This window comes from Nyctereutes procyonoides, unplaced genomic scaffold, assembly GCF_905146905.1.
Source record: "Nyctereutes procyonoides isolate TBG_1078 unplaced genomic scaffold, NYPRO_anot_genome, whole genome shotgun sequence".
Taxonomy (NCBI): Eukaryota; Metazoa; Chordata; class Mammalia; order Carnivora; family Canidae; genus Nyctereutes; species Nyctereutes procyonoides.
In genome coordinates this window covers 21,553,955-21,576,064 of record NW_026575145.1, presented here as the reverse complement: position 1 = coordinate 21,576,064, position 22,110 = coordinate 21,553,955, and the positions used below count along the sequence as shown (strand labels likewise).

General features: G+C 39.8%; 1 protein-coding gene across 5 annotated transcripts in view; it reads right to left on the bottom strand.

Moving 5' to 3' along the window:
• STXBP6 (syntaxin binding protein 6) overlaps positions 1-22,110 on the bottom strand; it is a 238,775-nt gene that overhangs the window by 154,213 nt on the left and 62,452 nt on the right. For 4 of the 5 annotated variants that reach the window (XM_055309369.1, XM_055309366.1, XM_055309367.1 and 1 more), the window contains one exon: positions 12,734-12,922. The exons of the other annotated variant lie outside the window; for it this stretch is intronic. In XM_055309369.1, coding sequence (XP_055165344.1) covers positions 12,734-12,887 — 154 coding nt within the window. In that variant the 5' untranslated portion in view covers positions 12,888-12,922. The remainder of the gene's footprint in view (positions 1-12,733; positions 12,923-22,110) is intronic. 5 annotated transcript variants of the gene reach the window in all.

Sequence of the window (22,110 nt, the reverse complement as noted above, 5' to 3'; positions counted from 1 at the left end):
TACTGTAGCAAAGGTTTCCAACCCCCAGGACTCTAGCTAGGGAATTTTCCAACCATCTTGACTATGCATCCTCTCAATAAAAAATTTATGAATATTAACTGCTAGTATATGCCTATTTGTATGTTATGCACTTGAACTACTGGTCTAAAATATTCTAGTGATTATAAGGCATGCATGAATATATAAATTAGAAAACAGTTATATTTAAATAAAAATTCTACTGTTTTTATCTCTTAACCCAGTGGTTAAGCACATTTAGAGTGGCACAGCACATTTAGAGACACAGCACATTTAGAGCACATTTAGAGACAATGGCATTTGGCCTTTCTCCTCAAACACTGGGCACTCTCCACTTTATGGATCTGCATGCCCACAGGAAGTAACAGAGAAGGCGGATAAGAGTAAACACTTGGCCTTTATAGCTGAGCCCACACCCAGTTTCTTGCAACATTCAAACCCTAGGAAAGACACAGCCACTTGCATGATTAGCGGCCAACAGGCTCTCCTTCTCTTTAGGAGCAAGTGGTACAAACTGCTCCTGCAGAGACACGTGGAAAGGAAGAATAGGGCGATCTAGCCTCAAATTCAGCTTAACCACTAATCCCATCTCTTCCTCATCTAACCCACTTCAGTCAGAGGCAGTCCCAAGGTTAAAAACTGGCAAGAAGATCTGAACATAATGTTTTCCTTCCTTTGCCTTACGGTAGTTGTTCTGTGACATCCAGCAAGCCATCCACCCCCTGTGGGCCCCATTTTTCATGTGAACACTGGTGTTTGATTTGGGAATGACTAAAGATTCTTTTAGATGCAAAATTCTGGAGTTCTAAAAGAAACTTCCAAAGAAGTTAATTTCTCTCAGCATATTTGCTCTGTGGTTCAAATGCTGGATCTGATACAATGCCAGATGTAAGTCATTAATTAAATGCACTGACTTAGAAAAACAGTAAGCATATGTTTGGTTGCATTTACCACTTCCCCCATTTCTCATCTAACAACAATACAACAGAAGATGGCTAACGAATTTGTAAGTGAACCAGACCAAAAAGATGAAGAACTGTCTCTTTTAAGGAACATTAGGGCTGACTCTAGGTAAGACACACACCTTCCTTTCTCTGCAAATACACACACATTCTCTCTCTCTCTCTCATGTAGACCTGCAAATGCGTAGAGAAATGAAATGATGCCCTAACCCTAATGAAAGCAGGCACCATAAATGTACCTCAAAAAGAACTGGATCCAGACGTTTGTTAAAGATCATGGGGATGGTTAACTAGCTGTGAAGCACACAAAGTGCAATAGGATTATTTTACTTTTAAGCAGTTCTGGCTGACATGGGTTTAGAAATAAGCTCCCAATTGCTGGTCCATGGCAGAGCCCTGAACAGAGCACGCAGTGTTGAGGTTCCAGTCTCCAGTCTCCACCACTCACGGGCAGTATGCGCATTTCCTCTAATAAGTAACCTGTGGGATTCTCCATGTCCTCAGCTGTAAGATGGGTATGGGGGGGTGGGGGAGGGAGACCGAGTTCCTCATTTCTAACTGTGAAAACTGGAAAACAAAACAAAACAAAACATCCAGCAACAGATAAATGGATAAATATTCTACGGTACTCAAAAATCCATTTAAGTTACCTTTACAGGGGATCTCTGGGTGGCTCAGTGGTTTAGCACCAGTGATTGATCCTGGAGTCCCGGGTTCCAGTCCCACATTGGGCTCCCTGTGTGGAGCCTGCTTCTCCCTCTGCCTGTGTCTCTGTCTCTCTCTCTCTCTCTGTGTTTCTCATGAATAAATAAATAAAATCTTTTTTAAAAAATTATCTTTACAAAGTGTGGATAATACAAATTTTTGTTACCGTGTTAAATGAAAAAGAGAGGACAAAATAGAATATTACAGAGGTGAAGAGACTGAAAACAAGAAGCTGAAAGGCCAAGATCATGAGTTTTACATTCTTTCTACTATTGTTCTTTCTTTCTTTTTGTCGGTGGCACTTTCTCTGTTCCTGAGAAAGAACACATGCACGTTTACTGGGAGAACTACACTTAAGTGGTCTTGGATTCCCCAAACACAGCTGACTCTTACCTACATGCAAGACGGAAAGGGTTCTGTCAGAGAAGAACACTTCTATAACTGCTGTTTGCTCCTATGAGCTGGAAACAAGAGGGCTGTTCTCAATTCTACTGCCTCCTTTTATGAAAATGAAAACTTAGATCTCAAGGCATCAAGGCCGATTATATTCTTGCCATCTCCAACTCACCTGCCAAGCACCCCCCCACCATACCCCATAGACTCCTGAGAGCAGCATAATTTGTGAAACTGAATACAGACATCAAAATGCAGTTGGGCAGGGAGTCTACAACCTGAGCCACATGGGATTCACGTGTGGTGGATGAAAACCAATTTGAGTTAAAAGGGTATGTGTGTGCTGGGAGGGCAGTATGAATATTCTCAGAGAAAGTTTTAATAAAAACAGAGTTTCCATTTTTCTCCTGAAAGCCCTAAGGAAATAGAGAACTGAAAATGGTTCCTGCGGGGAAAGAGCATTCAGGGAAAGTTTTGATAGATTCAATGCCATTAAATGGTCATTTATTCCTCCATAATATGAACTTTCTTCAGGTACTTCACAAATCTGAGATCACAGTTTAGCTTCCCCACTGTATGTTACGAGGAACCATTTATAAATTGCTCATTTTGGAGGATTTTAAAAGCTTCAATAAATCAAGGAAATCCACATTTTCTGCTTAGTAACTGGGCTGATAGGTAGAATAAAAACTCTTGCCCTCCAGTTCCATCCACGTTGAAGCAAATGGTGGGTATTTGTCGTTTCTAATCTTGCTCAATAATCTGATGAATTCCAAGAGAAAAAAAAAGACCACCTGGAAGCATCTTGTGTGAACAACAGCAAGTTTAAAAAAGGGAGGGAGAGCGCCTGGGTGGCTCAGTGGTTGAGCATCTGCCTTTGGCGCAGGTCGTGATCCCAGGGGCCTAAGACCAAGTCTCGCATCTGGCTCCCTGCAGGGAGCCTGCTTCTCTCTCTGCCTGTGCCTCTGCTTCTTTCTCTATGTATCTCATGAATAAATAATTAAAATCTTAAAAAAGAAAAAAAGAGCACCCAAATAACCACAGCTGGTAGAACCCAGATCAAATGTTTGAACTCAGCCTGGAGCTCCGCCCCAGAAAGTAAGTCCATGGTGTAGTCTCAGAAGAGTAGAATATTGCCTGATTCTACCCCCAGGCACTTTATCCATTCCACATGGGACAGAGAGGTGTCTACAACATGGTTCCTGCCATCCAGGGGCTGGCAGTCCCAGGAAGTAACCAGAAAGCAAACTGGCAAACACAATCCAGCAATGCTAAACGCTATTACGAATATGTCATGGGAGGCCAGGGAGGAGTGTGCTCAAGTTCAGAGCACAGTAACTAACTGGTCATTTATTCTTCCCAGTACTGGACACCCTGGAAAGCTGTCCTTATGGTTATTTATAGTTTCTTGTGGAAAATCCTGCATATGGTGTAGATGACTGTAACTGGGATGTGAATATCACTCATACTTGCTCGCTCTTTAAAGGAAGGGTAACAGGGAAGGAGGAGAGACTTGGGCAAATAAGAACCTGATCTGGGCTAAGAAGCTGGGTCCACGGGCGTTTGTACCAGCCTCTCCCACTTCTACTGTTTGCTTAAAGTGCACTTGACTGACCCCAGAGAATGTTTTGTTTTATTTTGTTTCCATTTTCCTTTTGATCCCATGAAGATAGGTGTAGGAAAATAACGTCTCCCATTTCAGGGACAGGAACTCCCATAGACAAAGCCAGTTCTAACTCCCCCACAAAGTTGCATGAAGAGGCCTGAACACAACAACTTCAGTATCCAGTTTACCCAGGAAGGTTCAATTACCCATGAAATCAGAGTGGAAATCTTCAGACTCTCAAAAACAGCATGTGATGCATGCACCCCCACCCCGCCAACTCCATTTCTAGGTTGGCCGGGGCAGGAGGCGGTGGGGGGGGGGGGACAGAATAATCTTGGATCATAGAGAATTAAGAGAAGCTTGGTTTAGAAATTGGAAGCCAGAATGCCCGTGAGATTCCTGGCAGGGATGGGACAGAGAGGGCAGGGATAGAGCAAACTTGAGAGGGAAAGGGAAAAAAAGTATGGAAGGGGAGGGAGGAAGCCAAGACAAATCTGGGCTATTGTGTCATTCTGTCCTATGTGACATGGGTCACAGAAGCCTGTCATAGACATATATTAACATGTTTTCTAAAAACACTGCAGATGAATTACTTTTGTATGGCAAGAACCAATGGATGTGGGATCCCTGGGTGGCGCAGCGGTTTGGCGCCTGCCCTTGGCCCAGGGCGCGATCCTGGAGACCCGGGATCGAATCCCACGTCGGGCTCCCGGTGCATGGAGCCTGCTTCTCCCTCTGCCTGTGTCTCTGCCTCTCTCTCTGTGACTATCATAAAAAAAAAAAAAAAAAAATTAAAAAAAAAAAAGAACCAATGGATGTCCCATTTAATGACAAGATAATGATGTTGCTCATAGAGCTGAAGACTTCTTATGTATCAGGCCTCATATACACTCATATTTAGTTCAGTTACTCTTTAAAAAGCCCTTGGGGATATAGACATTATTTCCATTTTACAGATGAGGAAACTGAGTTTCAAAGAGCTAATACAGCCAATATTTCTCCCTAAGTCAGTCTTACACCTAGGCTTGTGTTTTGTGTATCTGGGCTAGAAGAAGGCAGGGAGCAACAGTGACTGGAGGGCATCCCAGAGTGCCTCTGACTACATTACCGACAAATGAAATCCTGATGATGTTCACCTTGCAATACAGCAGCAAAGAGCACTGACTTCTACACTTCTACAAGCGGCAACCCAGATGATCAACAAAGAACACATCTGCATGGATTAAAACCTGGCTTTCTTGGTCAGTGGCTGGCATCAGCTAACACCAGGGGTTGCCAGCCACGTTCCAGAAGGAGTGCTGCCTCTGTGTGCAATCTCTCTCAACACTTGCTCTACCTTTGCGATTAGTCCAAATTAATCAGAGCAAACCTAAGTGAATCAGCTGTGAAATTCCTGCTCTTCACAGTGGGCTGTGGGGTAGAAGAGCACACAGATGGAGTTTCCTTTTTAAATGAAATGTTTTGGCACTAGCCTCTGTCAAGAGTTTTCCCTTGTTTCCATCTGGCTTTAGTACTGGAACGCATACGTGAGAGAATGGAAAAAGAAAACTCTGTTGGCGTGCGAAACCACTAGAAAAGCTCAAGTGGTTGACAGCATATCCTCTAAGCCCTCAGAGATGAAAACGCTTTGCTCCAGGAATGCTGCTGCATTGTTTTTAAGGAAGGGGAGAGCTCTGTTTCTCAGACTGAGCCCTGTCCTGGAAAACAAATTAAAAAGTGTGCACATTTGGAGGGCGATGGGCCCAGACGTGTGTCCTGCCCCGTCGCTCCCCAGACGCCGGGCCCTGCCTGGTACACTTACTCACTTGAGGCCTTGGCTACGTCATCTCAAAGCAGCAGCCACGTCACAAGACCGCTGTGCGGATTACATGAGGATTACCTGCTGAGGGCTTAGTTCTCCGTTTTTGGAATGTCCTCTTCACAAGGCTTTAGGAGACACGAATATTATTACCACCAGTTTTCACAGGAAGGGCTCTAGAACCACCACGGAAGCTCTAGAAAATGTTCAGACATCCGTTTTTTTTCTGTTACATAACTGAACCAAACAAGTTCATACACGGCCGTGTTCCTGTCAGGAGCCTCTCAGAAATCCCCGGGAAGTGAATTTTCTCTAAGAGCCAAACACATCCACTATCATTCTAATATGCTTTCTTAACAGTCTACTTGTTAGTGTACAGGACTGTCACCATCCAGCCGAAACCCATCAAGGCTTAAACCTGTAGGAAAGCAGAGTAATGCCAAGACACGATTATCACCAAAGTTGTGTGAGGAGGTATAGAAAAGAGGTTTGGTTTGGGAAGTTCTCTCCCATAAAATTCTTAGGTGAGAGGGGATCATAGTGGCTAAGGGGATGCAGACCTACAATTAAAATACCTGGGTTCAAATCCCTGTTGGTAACTCATAAGCTGATGATCTTGGGCAAGAGAATTTACTCCTGTGTGCTCAGTTTCTTCATTTACAAAATGAAGACAGTACGCTTATCTACCTCCTAACACTTCTGTAAAGATTAAAAGAGTTAATATACATAAAGACGAAAGAACCATGCCTGATATAGGAGTTCAACAAATATCATTACTACGAGTATTACAACCATTACTTGAAGGTGGGCTTGGTGCCAACCTAGCCGTATTGTGTACCAAATCAAGTGACAGTTGCATGGCAGGTGCTACGCTGAAGGTTATTTAGAGATGACACCTGGTGGCAGGATCTACTGGGCCAGCAGATTTCGGAAAACCCTCTCTCTACTTTTAACTCCACCTAATCAAGGATTATTGTTATTACAAACGTTTTAATCAAATGTGTCTATTTGATTAAATACAAAAAAGAGAGCCAAATTCTCAATGTAAAGCATAACAGGATACTGTATTTTTATAAAATAAAAGAAGATCTAGAAAGAATTATCATCAGGCAATAGAAATAACTTTTTATTGCACTGTCTTCTAGAGTGACTTAAAGTTTTATGGCTGGATTTAAGTGCCAAATCTCTCTAATAAAGGGAGAAAAGGCTTACCTTTATATGTATTACAAATGTGGGGGAGTCTATTAGTTAATAATCTCAGAAATGATAACAAGATAGTGTAGGTCAAAACTGTTCAATGTCTTAGCAGTTTTGAAGGGCTAGGAAAGAATATACTCCTTAAAACATGGTCTTCTCTACACCACACCCCTCATGACCTAACTCAGAAGAAATGAGGTGTTACAGCAGTGCGAGCTTGCCAGTGGGGTGATGAGGACTGGCTGGATTTCCCAGTCTGTTACTCTCAAAGTGGTGACTTTGATGTCATGACCTTTAATGAACATTGGTTCCTTCATTTGTGAAACGGTAGGACTCATACCACCTAATAGATAGGAATTTTGTGAGAATTAACTGGAATTACAACAAATAATATAAACAAAGACAAATGATATTTTTTCTACATAATTTCCTGAAAGAGTCATAGCTTTAGTAATCATTACTACTTCTATAATAAACAATATATGATAGTTGTTTTGTATTTCTTCTTTCACTGTGAATACATTTGCATACCTTAGTTCAGTGTGGATTTTTTCATTTTCCTGGATAAAAACTATTGGAAAGTTAACTCACCATTCCTAAATAAACCATTACTGTCAAAGTTAAATTTCATTTGTCTTATATTTTTCCATTCACTCTTTGCTAGTATTTAGAGACCTTAAGATAAGATCCAGTCAAAATTAGAAAGTGGATAAAAAGAATTTCTTTCAAGGGGCACCTGGTGGCTCAGTTGATTAACTGTCCAACTCTTGATTTCAGCTCAGGTCATGATTTTAGGGGGTAGTGAGACTGAGCCCTGGGTTGGGCTCTGTCTTAGTGTGAAGTCTGGTTGAGATTCTCTCCCTCTCTCTCTGCCCCTCCCCCTAGTACTTTCTCTCTCTCTCTAAAACAAACAAACAAACAAATCTCTAAACAAAAATTTCTCTCTATGCCAGATTGCTGACAATTAATTTTGCTTATCCCAACTCCAATGACAACCTATAAGGAATGGTCTCAAACTTTCATAAATGTCTTAAGTGTCCATTTGGATTATTAACAGCCTGAGCTTCTCCCTAAATGACATGTATGGAGTGAGAAAAAGATTTGGCATAAAACTTCAAGGAGTTCAGAATCCTTGAACTCAGAACCCAAAGGAACCTCTAAATTTGTCAGGTGAATAAACTGAAGCCCAGAAAAATTCAGAGCTTTGACCATGGCCAGTCAACATGAAAGAGACTAAGAAGTATTTTTTGGATAGAATGGAGTACCAAGAATGTATCGTTATGTCAAGCAGACCAAGACAACAACCCCCCAACATAACAAAACTTCTCAACCCCAGCTTCAGCATCTTCAGCACAATACTTTCAAAATACGGTAAGTTTTACCACTACCCCTGGGGCTGTGGTAGTAGCACCTAGATCTGGATTTTGCAAAGTTTTTGAGGTGATTCTAAGGAACATCTAGGACTGGCAACCACTGAGATAAAGGGCAGTATTGTCAGGTTCTAGGCTCCCATCCCACATCACTGCCTTCCATGGGGATCCATTTACATATACTATTTCATCAAAGACCATTCAGAGCTATTTTTTTTAAAGAAGAAAATTTTGCTCTCTAAAAATCTCAAATCATTTTCAAAGGATTAAAATTTTGGTTCAACAAAATATGTAAAAGAATGTATTAATCACAAAAATTAAAATTTCTTCATGTTCCTTTTTATGGGGACAGTAAGTAGTGAGTAACAGTCGAGGAAAGATTTGTACCCACTTATGGATATGAAGGCTAGCATTAGACATTGCATATACTGAATTAAAACATGATCAGGAAAATAGATTTTAAGCATGGAACTATGGAATATTCAGTAGGTAACTGGCCTTTAATCATAAGCTGATTTTCAACTTCTTAGTATGCTTCCAGTTTAGTTTTGTAGATCCAAGTATCATGGAAGGGGCATCCAGCTATGGAAATTATTGAGCTTGGGGCTCACTTTATACTTTGAATGAGTGAAGAGTTCCAAATTCCAAATTCTAAAGTATATTCAGGTATGTAGTCAGCCACAAATTTAGAGTATTTTCTACTTAAGCACAGTGGATAGTGTGTCCGTACTTGGCAATGTGCCAGGTGTTAGAAGGAACCCAGAAGGCACTGACCTTTACATCAGATAGATGCAAGCACAGGTTTACACAATACACACCTGCTTCTGAAGGCTCAACAAGGCCATCTAGGATAACTTTTCATTTGTACAAAGGACAGAGTTTTTGTCCTCCTTAGAGAACAGGCTAGAGATAAGGTCAATAAACTCTTATAATCATCCAACAACTGACTTTGTAAGAGTTGGGTTTTTTTTTTAATTGACTTGGCTGACATATTTACATAAAATAAAATGTACCCATTTTTAGTGTGCAGTTTGAGGAGGTGAAAAATGTCTATACCCAAGTAACCACCACCACTATCAGCCTATAGAATTCTTATACCATTGCAAAAAATTCCCTTATGCCCTTTTACAGTCAATTCCTAACCCCAAACCTGTCGACCACCAATAGGCTTTCTATCACTACAGCTTAAGTTCTGTTCATTCTAGAATTTCATATAAATAGAATCATACAGCATGTAATCTTTTCTGTTTTTTTTTTCATAGAATGTAAGGCTTTTGAGTAATCCATATTGCTGCATGCAGTGGCAATTCATTCCTTAGTATTCCACTGCATAAATAAAATATAGTTTGAAAATTCATGCACATGTAGATGGACATTTGAGATCTGATTATTGGTTATTATAAATAAGACTGTTATCATCCTCCATGTACGTGTTTTTTTGTGGACATCTTTTTACTTCTCTCAGCTAAATGCTTAGGAATAGAGTCTCTGAGTCAGAAGTATATGTTTGAATTTACAAAGAACTGCCAATGGTTGACCAAAGCAGTTGTATGATTTTTACATTCCCACCAGCAAAGTATGAGAGCTCAAGTCGCTCCACAGGCTTGCTAACACTTGGTATCGTCAGCCTTTTTAATTTTAGCCACTGCCACAAAGAAAAAGTGGAAACCAGGCTTTAAGAATGCAAGTCAACCAAAGCACATTAGTCTGGAGAGATTATTTTTCTCCTTACACAATCACAGCTACATAACCCAAAAAAGATCATATTATTTCTCCTGCTCTGGCATCTTTCTTGATTCCTCCAGAAGATATGTAATTCTCTCCAAAAATAATAATTCTTATGATCACAGGCCTCAACCTCAGATTTAAATCCTGCCAGGCATTGGGTGGCGGGGGGCGGAGGTGGAATTCACACACAAAAAAAGTCAGTAAGATATTGGATATATAAAATACCCATGATGTTTACATGCATATGTTGGTAAGCTTTTAAAGCTAGAATATTCTTCCTAAAAAAATTTTTTTAAACTCCTTATGCTGTTTGAAAAACGGTTAAGTACTATGTGCAGACATTGCCCTAATTTGAACAAATTTTGCCTGTTGAAAATGGATAGCTGGTTTTCATCAACCAAACCACAAGAGTTGAAGAGCCTGGCCTCCCAGAGAGTGTAGGTGGTTCACAATAATAGCAGGAAGGACGCTGTCATTCCAGGGCTCTGCTTTCACTTCACAGCCTCCTATGTGAGTGGAGCTACAAAGAGGTCATCCTTATACTGAATAGGAGAAAAGGAGAAACTCAAAATCCAGTGTAGTTTTAATGAGGCTCCTGTTCCCTCTGTCAGGAATGCTCGTGGCACATGTACCATCTCTTTTCAGAACCAGGGAGGCTCTACTTTTCTCGTAGCTCTGGGTTCTTCCAGCCAGGCCAAATTCTCCTCATACATGCTATCCTATCACTGTATTTTTTTCCTTTTTGGCCTTTCCACAGATAATAATCATATTTATTTTAGTGACTAGCTGATTAATGTCTACTGCTCCTAGCCCATCCAAGTAAGCTTCATGAATTTTTCTCCTGTCTGCCCCATACCTAGAGTGCTTAGCACATACAAAAGTACTTAATAAATATGAGTCTTTAATTACTTGTTAATTAAAACATTACTTTATCAAAGATGTGACCGATATGCCTCTAAGCTTCACATTAATTGGAAGATAAAGAGGCTGCTCCCTTCTCAATGAGAAGAAAACTGCAAAACACTTGGATGTCAAAGGTGGCCTGGCCTTCTCCTGCCTCAACTTCCATTAAACCATCTGCTTCAATGTCACATCAACTGGATCAACCTATCCTCTCAAAACTCAAATTCATGAAAAGAAGAAAGACTATCAGAATAAAATATTTTCCTCCATCAGAATGGAATTCTGAAAATGTAGTTCTCATAGTTTCAAACTTTAAACCTCAAGTCTTGGTAATCTGTAAGGGAAAGGCAGTGATTGGAGGAGTCCAGGTCAGGGTCTCCTATGGCAGGGGAAATGGGTCTGCTATTTCACTGAGATAGGCAGGCAGAGTCCCTCTCTCCCTCCTGCAGACTTCACGATCAGAAACAGGCTGACAGGAGCATATGCCTCACATGCAAACAGAACTGCCATCTTTTTCAGTTAGAGGGATGTACCAGGCAAAACTCTAAGGACTTCTAGAACATCCACCTTTTCTTCAACTCCCCATCTTCAAGAAGTCTTGAGGAAACACAGATTGAATGAAAAGTAATAATATTAGAATCACTGTGTGTCCATACTCAGCTCATGTTCAGCTCCGCCCAAACACAAAAAAATTTACTGTAATGCATTCTTTTCATTATTGGTGCAAGCAGAACTCTAGAATCAAAATTTAAGAACATGAAAATATTTCTAAGACCTGCATCTCATTAACAAAGTACTAGGAAGGTAATTAGGTAATTTCTTTCACTTAGTCATTAGATATTAACCGAGTCCCTACTATATGCTAAGCACATAGTGTGCACTTAGTGTGCACTGCCCAGCACACTAAGGGAATGCAAATGTCCTCCAATAATCACCATATTTTACTAATCTATTCCTTATTTGGAATTCAGAAAAAAAGACCAATATTTCTTTTTTTTTTAAGACCAATATTTCAAGGTCAATTCTCTCACACTCATTTAAATAAGAGCTTTATCCTAACCACTGAAAAGACGTTCTTACCAAAAGGTTATTATTATAAACTAAGAAATAGTCTTATCATTATCTGTACATATTCTTTTGTTTTGATCTTCACATATTCTTTCTGGAAAAAAACCTATCTACACACTGAAATGAATTCTGATAAATGATCAGAAGTTTATTTTTTTAATCTAAAAATGGGTCAAAAAATAAAGTTTTATTCCCAAACCACAACTGAAGGAAATAAGAAAAGATGAATTAAGGTAAGCTTAATTCTTACATTGTCCAGTTACAAGAAATATTACCAGATTTGTTACAAATGCCCCAGGTATTCAGATTAGCATCACCACAACTCCATGGAAAACTTATCCAAATTTTATCTCAAAAACTAGGTATGGATCCACAGTAAATCCCACAGATCTACAATCACAAGCAGAAAGAGAAAAAAATAATCCAACAAAATTCTAAGCTTAATAGAACAGATGCCTCTTTCTGACAAGGAACAGCTGTCAGGCAAAGCGATGATTTGGGAGCTGTGTCTACTTTCTCACATTCCATAAGGTGTCGATAGTTATCTTGAGACAAACTATTACTGATTACTGGTAACTGTTAAAGAAAAAGAAAGCCAATGAAACCCAGGCTGCTAGTAATGACAATTACCAACTCTCAGGAATTATGCTAAAGCAAAAATCCTAAAGGAGAACCCAATTTCTGCCAATGTTTTAGTGAAGGAAAGCATGGATGAACAAATGTGTCTGTCAAACCCTCAGCAGAAGCACTCGATGAACTGGAAAATACATTTAAAATTGAACTTCATTACTTTTCCCATAGAAAGCAACCTCAAAAGTAAAGGTGCCACCGGCAAATAAGTATCAGAAAAGACAACAGAAAAACAGGAAACTGAAATGGAAGAGCAGATGTGTACAAAACACTGGGCATATGACCCTCTCAGATACTTTAGAATAAAATATTTTAAGATGAACGTGTTTTAATATTATTGTCTGGTTTTCATTACCTGACAGGCAGATATATGTTAAATATTCTCCTTGACCCCCAGTTGCCAAGAAAGGAATCTTTTTCTTTGTCCTCCTCTTTACTTGGACGGCTCCCAGCATCCTTTCATCAAGTGGTGCAAAAATTTCCTTGCTGATGGCAGACTTGGCACTCATTGTAGAACAACAGAGGAGGGCACACAGTGAGTTTTCTAAAGAAGAGAAAGAGAAGGCAAGCTGAGTTGACAATATAGTGAGGCTCCTATAAGAGTACGCAGCAAGTTGATTTGCAAGTGGAGTAATTTTCAATTTGTAGTTTAAACTCTCTCCCATGTTTGAAACACACTGCAGAACCATTAAAAGCAAGGTCTTCACGTTTGTATTAACTGTGAAAAATGCAAACAAGGGAATACTGATGTACTCACTGAAAATGTCAAATAAAATGTGAGATGAATAGCATGAAATGTTCCCTAGAAAGTTTGTAGGTCTCTACCCCAATTGCACCTAACAGTACTGGTGAGCAGTACCCAGTTCCATTTCTATTCTGTAAGAAACATGGTTTCACATTTCCAGTTGAGAGATCTTTCCCCTGTCCAACAATCCTTAAAGTCACCAAGTTCTTTATGCTCCTTCAAAATCTCCTTTAACGCTAATGTAAATCCATTTCCCTAATTCTATTCACAGTGGAAATAATAATACCATCTTCTACATAATAACCCTACATGCACCAGAAGACCATTAATTTAATCACCCATTAGCTGCTTTGGATCACGCTAAATAATTAATCCTTATTTATTAACCTCTCTCGGTGGGTCCTATTTTCCAGTGCTCCTCTGCATATAGTTGCCATGCTCTGGACCCCTGACAAATTCTCCACATTTTTTTTTCAGCCAGAGTGGACACAGAATTCTAAAAAAAAAAAAAAAAAATTCTGACTAATGCTAAGTATTTTGGAAATGTTATCCAGCAGTTCCCACATGTTATGCTTCTATGGGTAACTGGCAATGTGTGCCCAATAATTAAGAAGATAAAACAGTATGTTGCTGACTCATAATGGGTCCCTCCTCTCCCTGCCACCAAACTCACATATATACAGTCCCCATGTTATATTTAGTTTTCCAGAAGTTATATCTCTCTAATGGTCTTAATTCTGCTAATTTGTGTCTACTATATTCAAGATCAGTCTGAATTTTAACCCCATCATCCAAAAACTTCAACAACTTGAATAAACATTTTCTCTCCCATCATCCTAGTCATGGTCTGTGTCTTAACTGGCAACCAATATTTGTTTAACAAATCAGAACTAGAGGTGCAGACAGGGCCTGTGGGTTGGTCATGTGGTCATACAGAGTATTCAGAGAGCCTGCGAGTGGATCAACAGCACAGCTATATACAGTAACAGTAGCTCAAAGAGTTGGTCAGCCTGCTGTAAAATCGAGGCAAGTGGCAAACACCTACTGTGTGCCATTTCTAGGCTCAGTATTAGAGATACAAGAAATATTTAGGACATGGTCCCTATTCTCTAGGAGTTGACTGCACGGGATCGTTCTTCCCAATGCAAAATTCACAAATGCTACCAACATAGGTATCCATCAGCAACTTTGTCGTAGCAAAGAGATAGATTTAAAAAGAGCATTCCTCTGGCTAAAAAAAATTTCTCCTAGTTTCAATTCTGTAAGAGAACAGGTTTTCTTAGTGGCACCAAGAATAAAGACTACACAGTGGTGCTTTTTATTATATCCATCTATATCTCCACTACATATTAGAGAGATATATACCCAGATGTCTTTGTGCTCTGATCATGACATTTCATCATCACTACGAGATTCTTCATACTGGCTAAGAACATTATGACAACAGCGTAGGGGGCCTGGATTCAATGTGCTGACCACTAACTGATACTCTGCGATTTCCCAGAAGTTAGCAAATAGAATTCTCCCCACCATGATTTACCCAGTGACTTTCCTAAGCAGGGTGTTATAATTTACAGGGACATTTTTAAAAAAAGAGAGAAACAAGGCTTCTCATTTCTCACCCTTTGGGGACATGTGAGAAAGAAAGCCAGTGGGAGCACAGCAGCTTCCAACATTCTATAAGCTACAGAGAAAGCACGTCACATTCCCAAACTCACCAGGCATTCTCTTACCAGTGCCCTCCCAACTTTCCTATCTTGGATTCACATTTTTCTATAATTATGGTTAAAAGAAAAAGCTATCATTTTATTGTACAAAATCTGCCAGGAAAGAAGGGGAAGATGCATGTTTTACCAAACTCTTAGAAAATTCTGTTCTTCTTTTGAGAAGCTGTTAAGAAATGGAAATGACCTTTTACTGTTTTTAAGATTTATCTATTTGAGAGAGACGGAGCACATGAGTGAGTGCGTGGGGAGGGGAGGGACAGAGGGAGAAGAAGAGAGATCTCAAGTAGACTCTGCACTGAGCATGGAGCCTGACGTCGGGCTCAATCTCAGGACCCTAAGATCACAACCTAAGACAAAACCAAGAGTTTGATGCTTAACCAACTGTGCCACCGAGGTGCTCCCTGCCATTTTTTAATATAGTGATATTCAATAGCCAAGCACAATAACAAACAAAGCATGACAAAAATCAGGAAAGATAAAAACAGTAACTTCACTGAGCACAGGTTAAACAAATCTGGGTTTAAATTCCAGCTCCAATATTGAAGGCCTACTTATGACTGGGTAAATCTCTTAAAATTCCAGACTCCTAGTTTACTAACTGCAACTTGGAGAGATCTTCACCCACCTCATGGAACTATCGAAAGAACTAAATGGAACAGTGTATGCAAATCTCTTATTCTAGTGCCTGAATCATAATAAACTCTTAAAAATGGAAAATTGTAATTACTTCTCCTACTACACTGTGAAAAATAAAAGACCCTCTGAGCTTATAGAAACTGAGTAAATGTAGCCATCCATACCAGAATGGATGTGTAAAAGAGAAACTCAACTTTACCAAAGCTTTTTTTTCTCATTCATGGTATGAAACTCACTAAATATGGACACATGGTCTATTTTATGAAAGGCTCTGTATTGTTTTCAGGATGAGGAATTTATAGAATTCACCCTCAGGAAACTTACTAGTAGGAGATTACTAGATGCATCCCATGGGAAATTATCAAAAGTTTTTATTCAGGACAATGATAATAACAGGTCTATGCAACTGTAGGTATGTGTGTATGTTTTTAACAGCATCACAGGAATGGGAATGTACGGTGGAGTTTTTGTTTTACACAGTTCTCTAACTGGTTCTCATGCAGCCATCCTGACACCTAATTTAAAGCCGATAGCCTGACGAGGAACTATGGGATGGAAAGCAATGGATTCTTGGGAAAGAACACAGGAAGAGATGTACAGGCTTTTCTCTCTGATTCAAGCAAGCAGCTTTATAAGGTCTTATATCTTGTTGGTAAATCAATACCCAGCCCAAGGCTGGGATCCCTATGAATATAGTATCAGTGGTGTGCCAATGACCAGAAGTACTCTAATCTACATCATGCTGAAGGAAGCAGGACATTCCACCCCAAAATATGCCACTTCAAGATTTTGATTATTTTGAACTGAAGGTATCTGAAAAACAGCAAATGTGAGCAAAGGCTTTGTCTGAACCCCCCTCATCTGCCTAAAAACAGATCCTCTAAAAGGAACTCATTAAGTCCCCCCTCTGAGATTTCCATCTACTAGAGAAGAGGGACACTTGTCACAGGAGAGGAGATTGGAACAGACCGCACCCAGGACAGATTTTATCACAAACTATCATATTACCCATCGGTTTTTCTAAGGGTAGCACTCAATCTTTCCTAGAAATCATTTACTCTCCCCTAAGAGGCCTACATCCCTGTTCCCCTTTCCCTATGGGGATGATATTTAATCCTGAATTCCACAGATTTTCAGAGAGTTACTTTCTTCCCTTGGCATCTCCCATGTATCCATGAGGTATATGTGCTAATAAACTTCTGTTTTTCTTAGTATTTGGTCTTTTATTACAGGAGTCTCAGCTAAGGACTCAGAAGGGTAGAAGGAAAATTAGTTCTTCTCTCCTACAACCCCATGTAAGTTTTTTCATCTTCCTGGTCTACTGCTTCTACAGGCTATAATTACAAAGCTTTTCCATCCAAGAAGCCAACCTACAAAATGATTTGCAAGTCAAAGCAGCTGGCTGTCTTGGTAATTGTAGAGACTAATCTCACTTAGTTTAATCTTTGCTGGGGCTTTTCTATCTATCTTCTTCTGGTTGTAAGCCACCTAGTCCAGATCCACTTTTGTTAGTACAGGGCTACTATAGTGGGGGCCCTCCACACCCACAGGTAACCTGGAAATGAGATTAACCTTCAGAGAGGAGCTGTAAACTCCTACGACCTCAGGATTCAGCAGATGAAGTACATAAGTAAAGGACACAGATGGAAGATATTCTGCACTCCACCATTTACATCTTTGGTTTCCAGGAGTGGAACGGACACTTGTCCTCCATGGTGAGGAGATAAGGAAGAGTGATAGGGACTCCATCAAGTAAAAACTGCAGATGCCCTTAGTAATGGGTGCCTTTTGTGGCTATCATGCAGACAGGAAGTACAGCCTACAGGCTTCAAATACTACTCACCTGAAAAGCAAGAGCCCCTTCAGTGAACTACAGTCTTCTATATAGCTTGATATTATCAAGGCAAGCTGAGTCCTCTAACCTCAGGAATGTCCCTGTCTAGGCCCCATGTTTAGCAAGCAATCTTCTGATCATATTTTGGCACCAGCTGTACCAATACAAGTATTCTGGACCGTACAGCAGTTATAGTCCCATTGCCAATGAGTAACCAGAATCCCTGGTTTTAGACTTCACCCTCTTTAACCAGTTACTACGACTTGACCCTGGGGGAGATGCACACTCAAAGCAAGCTGATATCAAGTTTCAGAACTCTCCGAGTTAAGAGTGAAAGTGATGTCAACCCAGGAGACTTTGGGGGAGAATTAGCTGGTTTTCTCTAATGCATAGGAACACTGGTGAGGTGACCTCAAATAACTCAGAAATGAGAAAACTAAGCTTATTCTCTAAGGAGTTCTCTGCATTGTCTCTTTGTGTTTGAGATGCTACAAATGCAACTTCCATCTGATGACACTAATCATGCATCCAGCTCCCACTGCCTTCCTGGCTTTAAATCCATTTACCCAGCTTCCAGTGGAGCATTTCCACTGACAGTTAACCTAGACCCTGCATTTTCCTTTAACCCTTCCAAACACAACCTCCCTAACTACTCCGCACCCCGTCCCATAATAAGTTACCAATCACCAAGCCCTGTGGATTTGATGTAATCTTTCTGGACTCTACCAGTTCCCTCTCATTCTCGTTTTCTTTGGTTAGGATTCTCATCAACTCTAGCCTAAATGATCTGGATGCCTCCTAAAAGAGCCCCAGCATCGCTCCCATCTTGCTCACAAATGTCCTTCAACACCGCCCAGTGTAATATTCCAAATGATAAATAAGATTCAAGCCTAACTGTATTTGTTTCTTCTCCATGCCTCAGGTCTTGAAAGAGAAACACAATTACCTTGACAAGAAATGGGTGAATGTTATAAATACTGAAATCAAAGTAGAGATATGTTAAACTGCTTTCCATAAACTCCACAGTATATAAACACTAAATCTTATAAGTCAGATGTTATTAAGCAATCATTAAACCTAAAAAAAAAATCTGAAAATGTTCATTTCACTCCAAAATCCAAAACCTCTGCCTGGTAGTTAGAAAACATGCAATGTGTTTGTTATGCATTGAAAATCTATTCTTCATGGTTTCATATATTAAGGCCAATGAGATCACTGGAAGTCAAGTAAAGCTCCTCTATAAAAGTTTACTCAAGAGTTACTGATTCAAAATATGCAAAATTTCTACTCAGACAACATCACTCTTTGATAAGATCTCAAGATAAAAATTTCAGTTGCTCTATGGCATGTAAATATGCAGAAGATTTAAATAAATTAGACAAAAACTTCAGTACACCAGCCAGTTTTTCCATGTAGTTCAATTAATTCTCTAAACTAAAAATTCATATTAGTGAAGTCTAAAGAGGAAGTCTGATACACCACTAGAATAGATAGATAACTTTAATCTGTTAATAGCATTCGAAGTGGGAAATTGCAATCACTGTAAGCCCATTATTCTTCGTTCTTCATGATAGAAATGACGGTTGTGGAATGGCCTGTGTGGTGTGAAACCAGATGGGAATGGCAGACCAAGAATTGATATTTAATACTTCATAAGACTTATAAAGATTGGAACTAAATCAATAGGTTATACCACCCCCTCCGGAAAAAAAAAAAAAAAACAAAACCAAAAAATCTCTAAAAGGATTCTGGAAGGAGCCAGAAACTTCCAAACAGGGATATTAAAGCTAAAAATATTCTCTGGTCTATTAGAAAGATACTTGTAAATAGACATAGAAATACCATAAAGGATGAATTCTGAGCAAAGACTATATCAACATCATCTCAGGTGCCCAGGACCTGTTCGCAGTGGGGTCTCGGGACAAGAGGCTAGACTTGTTTTCTGGACAATCTCCTGGTTTATTCTGCTATACAACCAGTCCAGAACCACTGCCTTTGAGGTTTTCCCTCTGTATTTAATGAATTACTTATAAACTAAGACTCCATAAACACTTTTTGAGAGTATATGGCAGATACTCGGTAAAGCGCTAGTAATGAGTCACTGAGGTTTGCATAGCACTGCATGATTTATAAAACACTTCCACGCTCAATTCCAAGTGTGGAATCAAGATAGCCACTAAATGTATCTTCCAGTTTGCTTAAGATTGTAAATTACGATTTTTAGGCCTGTGTTTTTATGAATGGTAAGCTATGCTCTTTTTAACCTACCCCATTGGTCCAGGGATTATGAAGTTAGAATTTCCCTCACTAAAATTAATACTTGAGTTAGAACTCCTTGAACCAGCAACTCTACTACTAGAGAAAATGATGTGAGCATGTATGCCTGTATTATAAATGCATGCTTTCCTCAGATTCATTTTTAAGAGAAAACATTATAAACAATCTAAATATCCATCAATAGCCAATCTTCATTGGTTAAATACAGTATAGCCTACCATCTAACAGAATATTACGTAGTCTTCAAAATTCATGATATAGATCTGACTGGGAGAAATGACCATAACATAACAGAGTGAAAACAAGGAAGTTACAAAACAGAAAATGAACTCGTTGATTATTGGTGTATATTTATATGCATAAAGAAACGTCTAGAAAAAAAGCTGCCAAAATGTTAATATGACTATCTCTGGATTTTGAAATCAGAAAATAGGTCAGAAATTAATTCTGCAGGGCAGTACCCTTATTCCACTATAATCTGACTAGAGTGTTCCTTTAAACATTTTGTTTTTGAGGTACACGCTTTCTCCTCAAATTGGAAGACATATCAAAATATGTATTTCACTGAGATCTAATTATTGGTCTGCCTTTTTTAAAAATATTTTATTTATTTATTCATAAGAGACAGAGAGAGAGAAAGAGAGAGAGGCGCAGAGACACAGGCAGAGGGAGAAGCAGGCTCCATGCAAGCAGCCTGACACGGGACTTGATCCCGGGACTCCAGGATCACGCCGTGGGCTGAAGGCAGGTGCCAAACTGCTGAGCCACCCAGGGATCCCCTGGTCTGCCTTTCTTTTCTGCTAGTCCAGATATGGCACTAGGAATCCCACAGGTGAAACTGGGTAAATTCCCAATTTCAAAGAGTTGTGAAGAAAAAGAGCAAATGCTGTGAACAATGACAAGGACTGGAAGGCATTTCTGTGAGAAGAAAATGGCTCCTTTCCTCTGAGCAAGTGCAGCTCCATGCCAGGGCCCACGGCCTGATGAACAGAATACCAGCCACATGTCAGCTGGCACTTGCTCCCTTGCACACACATCTTTGGAGCAGAGCAAAAACAGCACAACCATACACAGCAGCCTTGGTCATGGCTTACTTAAACTTTTTAAGTGGATGAAACCTTTAAAAATCCTAAAATACAGTCTAACTCCTTAAGGAAAGGGAAGAGGGAGTTTTTTCCCCCACTATCAGGCTACCAAGTACTATGAGACTTGGTTGGCTTTCTTTTCCTGTATATACTAACCCTTCTTGTGTAGGAGACATCATGTTCACAGGATCCTCCAAAGCCAGTGACTCATGTCTGCTTCAGTTATAAATCTAGACTATTTTCATTTGCTCTTTCCGTGTTTATAAGTTCAGTAAGCACATTATTCTTGCTGGTTTAATATTCAAAGAACAAATCCTGTTCTACACCCAGACCCCAAGATCTGTGTTTATACAAGCTTATTTATATTGTGGGTGGACTTGTTAACCTTGTAGTCAATCATTATATCCCAACAAATAATACAATAAAGGCAAAAAAACCCACCACCACCAACATCACCACCACCCTAAGCTGCCAGAAACATGCCATTTGGAGAATTTTTCAAGGTGATGTGAAGAGTTCACAATTATCACCCATTCTGAGGGATTCAGTCTATAATAGAACCACAACATTCACAAGTTTAAGTTTCAAGGACTAGTTTAAATTGGTTTTTCAGTATCTCTATACCGATGCTCCAGCAATAGATAGAAATAAAGCACCAGAGAAGGGTAGGCTGGGGTGCACTCTTTGGAATATGACAGGACTGTCAAGCCACAATGTGAGCAGGCCTTAAAAAGAAGTTTAGTCATATCAAATAAAGAACAAAGGGTTATGAGAGAAAACAAACAAACGGAGCTCAGATTGTTGGCATGTCTCAGTTTTTGAGCACTCATCACTATGGTGTCCAATACCTCATTGGCAAACTAAGAAAACAATATACTGGCCTGGAGGGCATTGTTTATAGCAGACAACACTGGCAATTGACAAATCTATTCCAACCAAATAGGGACAAAGCCACATGAGGAGAGACTACATGAAAATAAACATTTCAATTATGTTCTATGTTCTGCACTGCTTGCTAAATCACTGTGTTTCTTTTAGTTGCACTGAAGATAGAACAGAGAGGCAAACACTAAACCCATACATGAAAGGAAGTAGAAGACTTTAAAAGGTACAGCAGGCTCCTAAGCAGAGTCACTTGTGCTAAACCCCACTTCAAACCAAGACTTTAATACCTAACCTAACTGCTGCCTCCACCCCCCAGGAATGTAACTTCAACCACTCGACCAGGAATTACCTGGTCAGTACTCCATAGGCCCTTACAATCCCCTCAGGAGGACAATCTGCCTGAAACAATGCATTCTTTGCCAATAATTTCCTCTTTTAGCCCTCTTTCTGCCTTTAAAAGCCTTTTCTATTTTTTTAAAATCTTATTTATTTATTCATGAGAGACAGAGACGAGGGGTGGGGGGGGGGGGGAGGCGGGCAGAG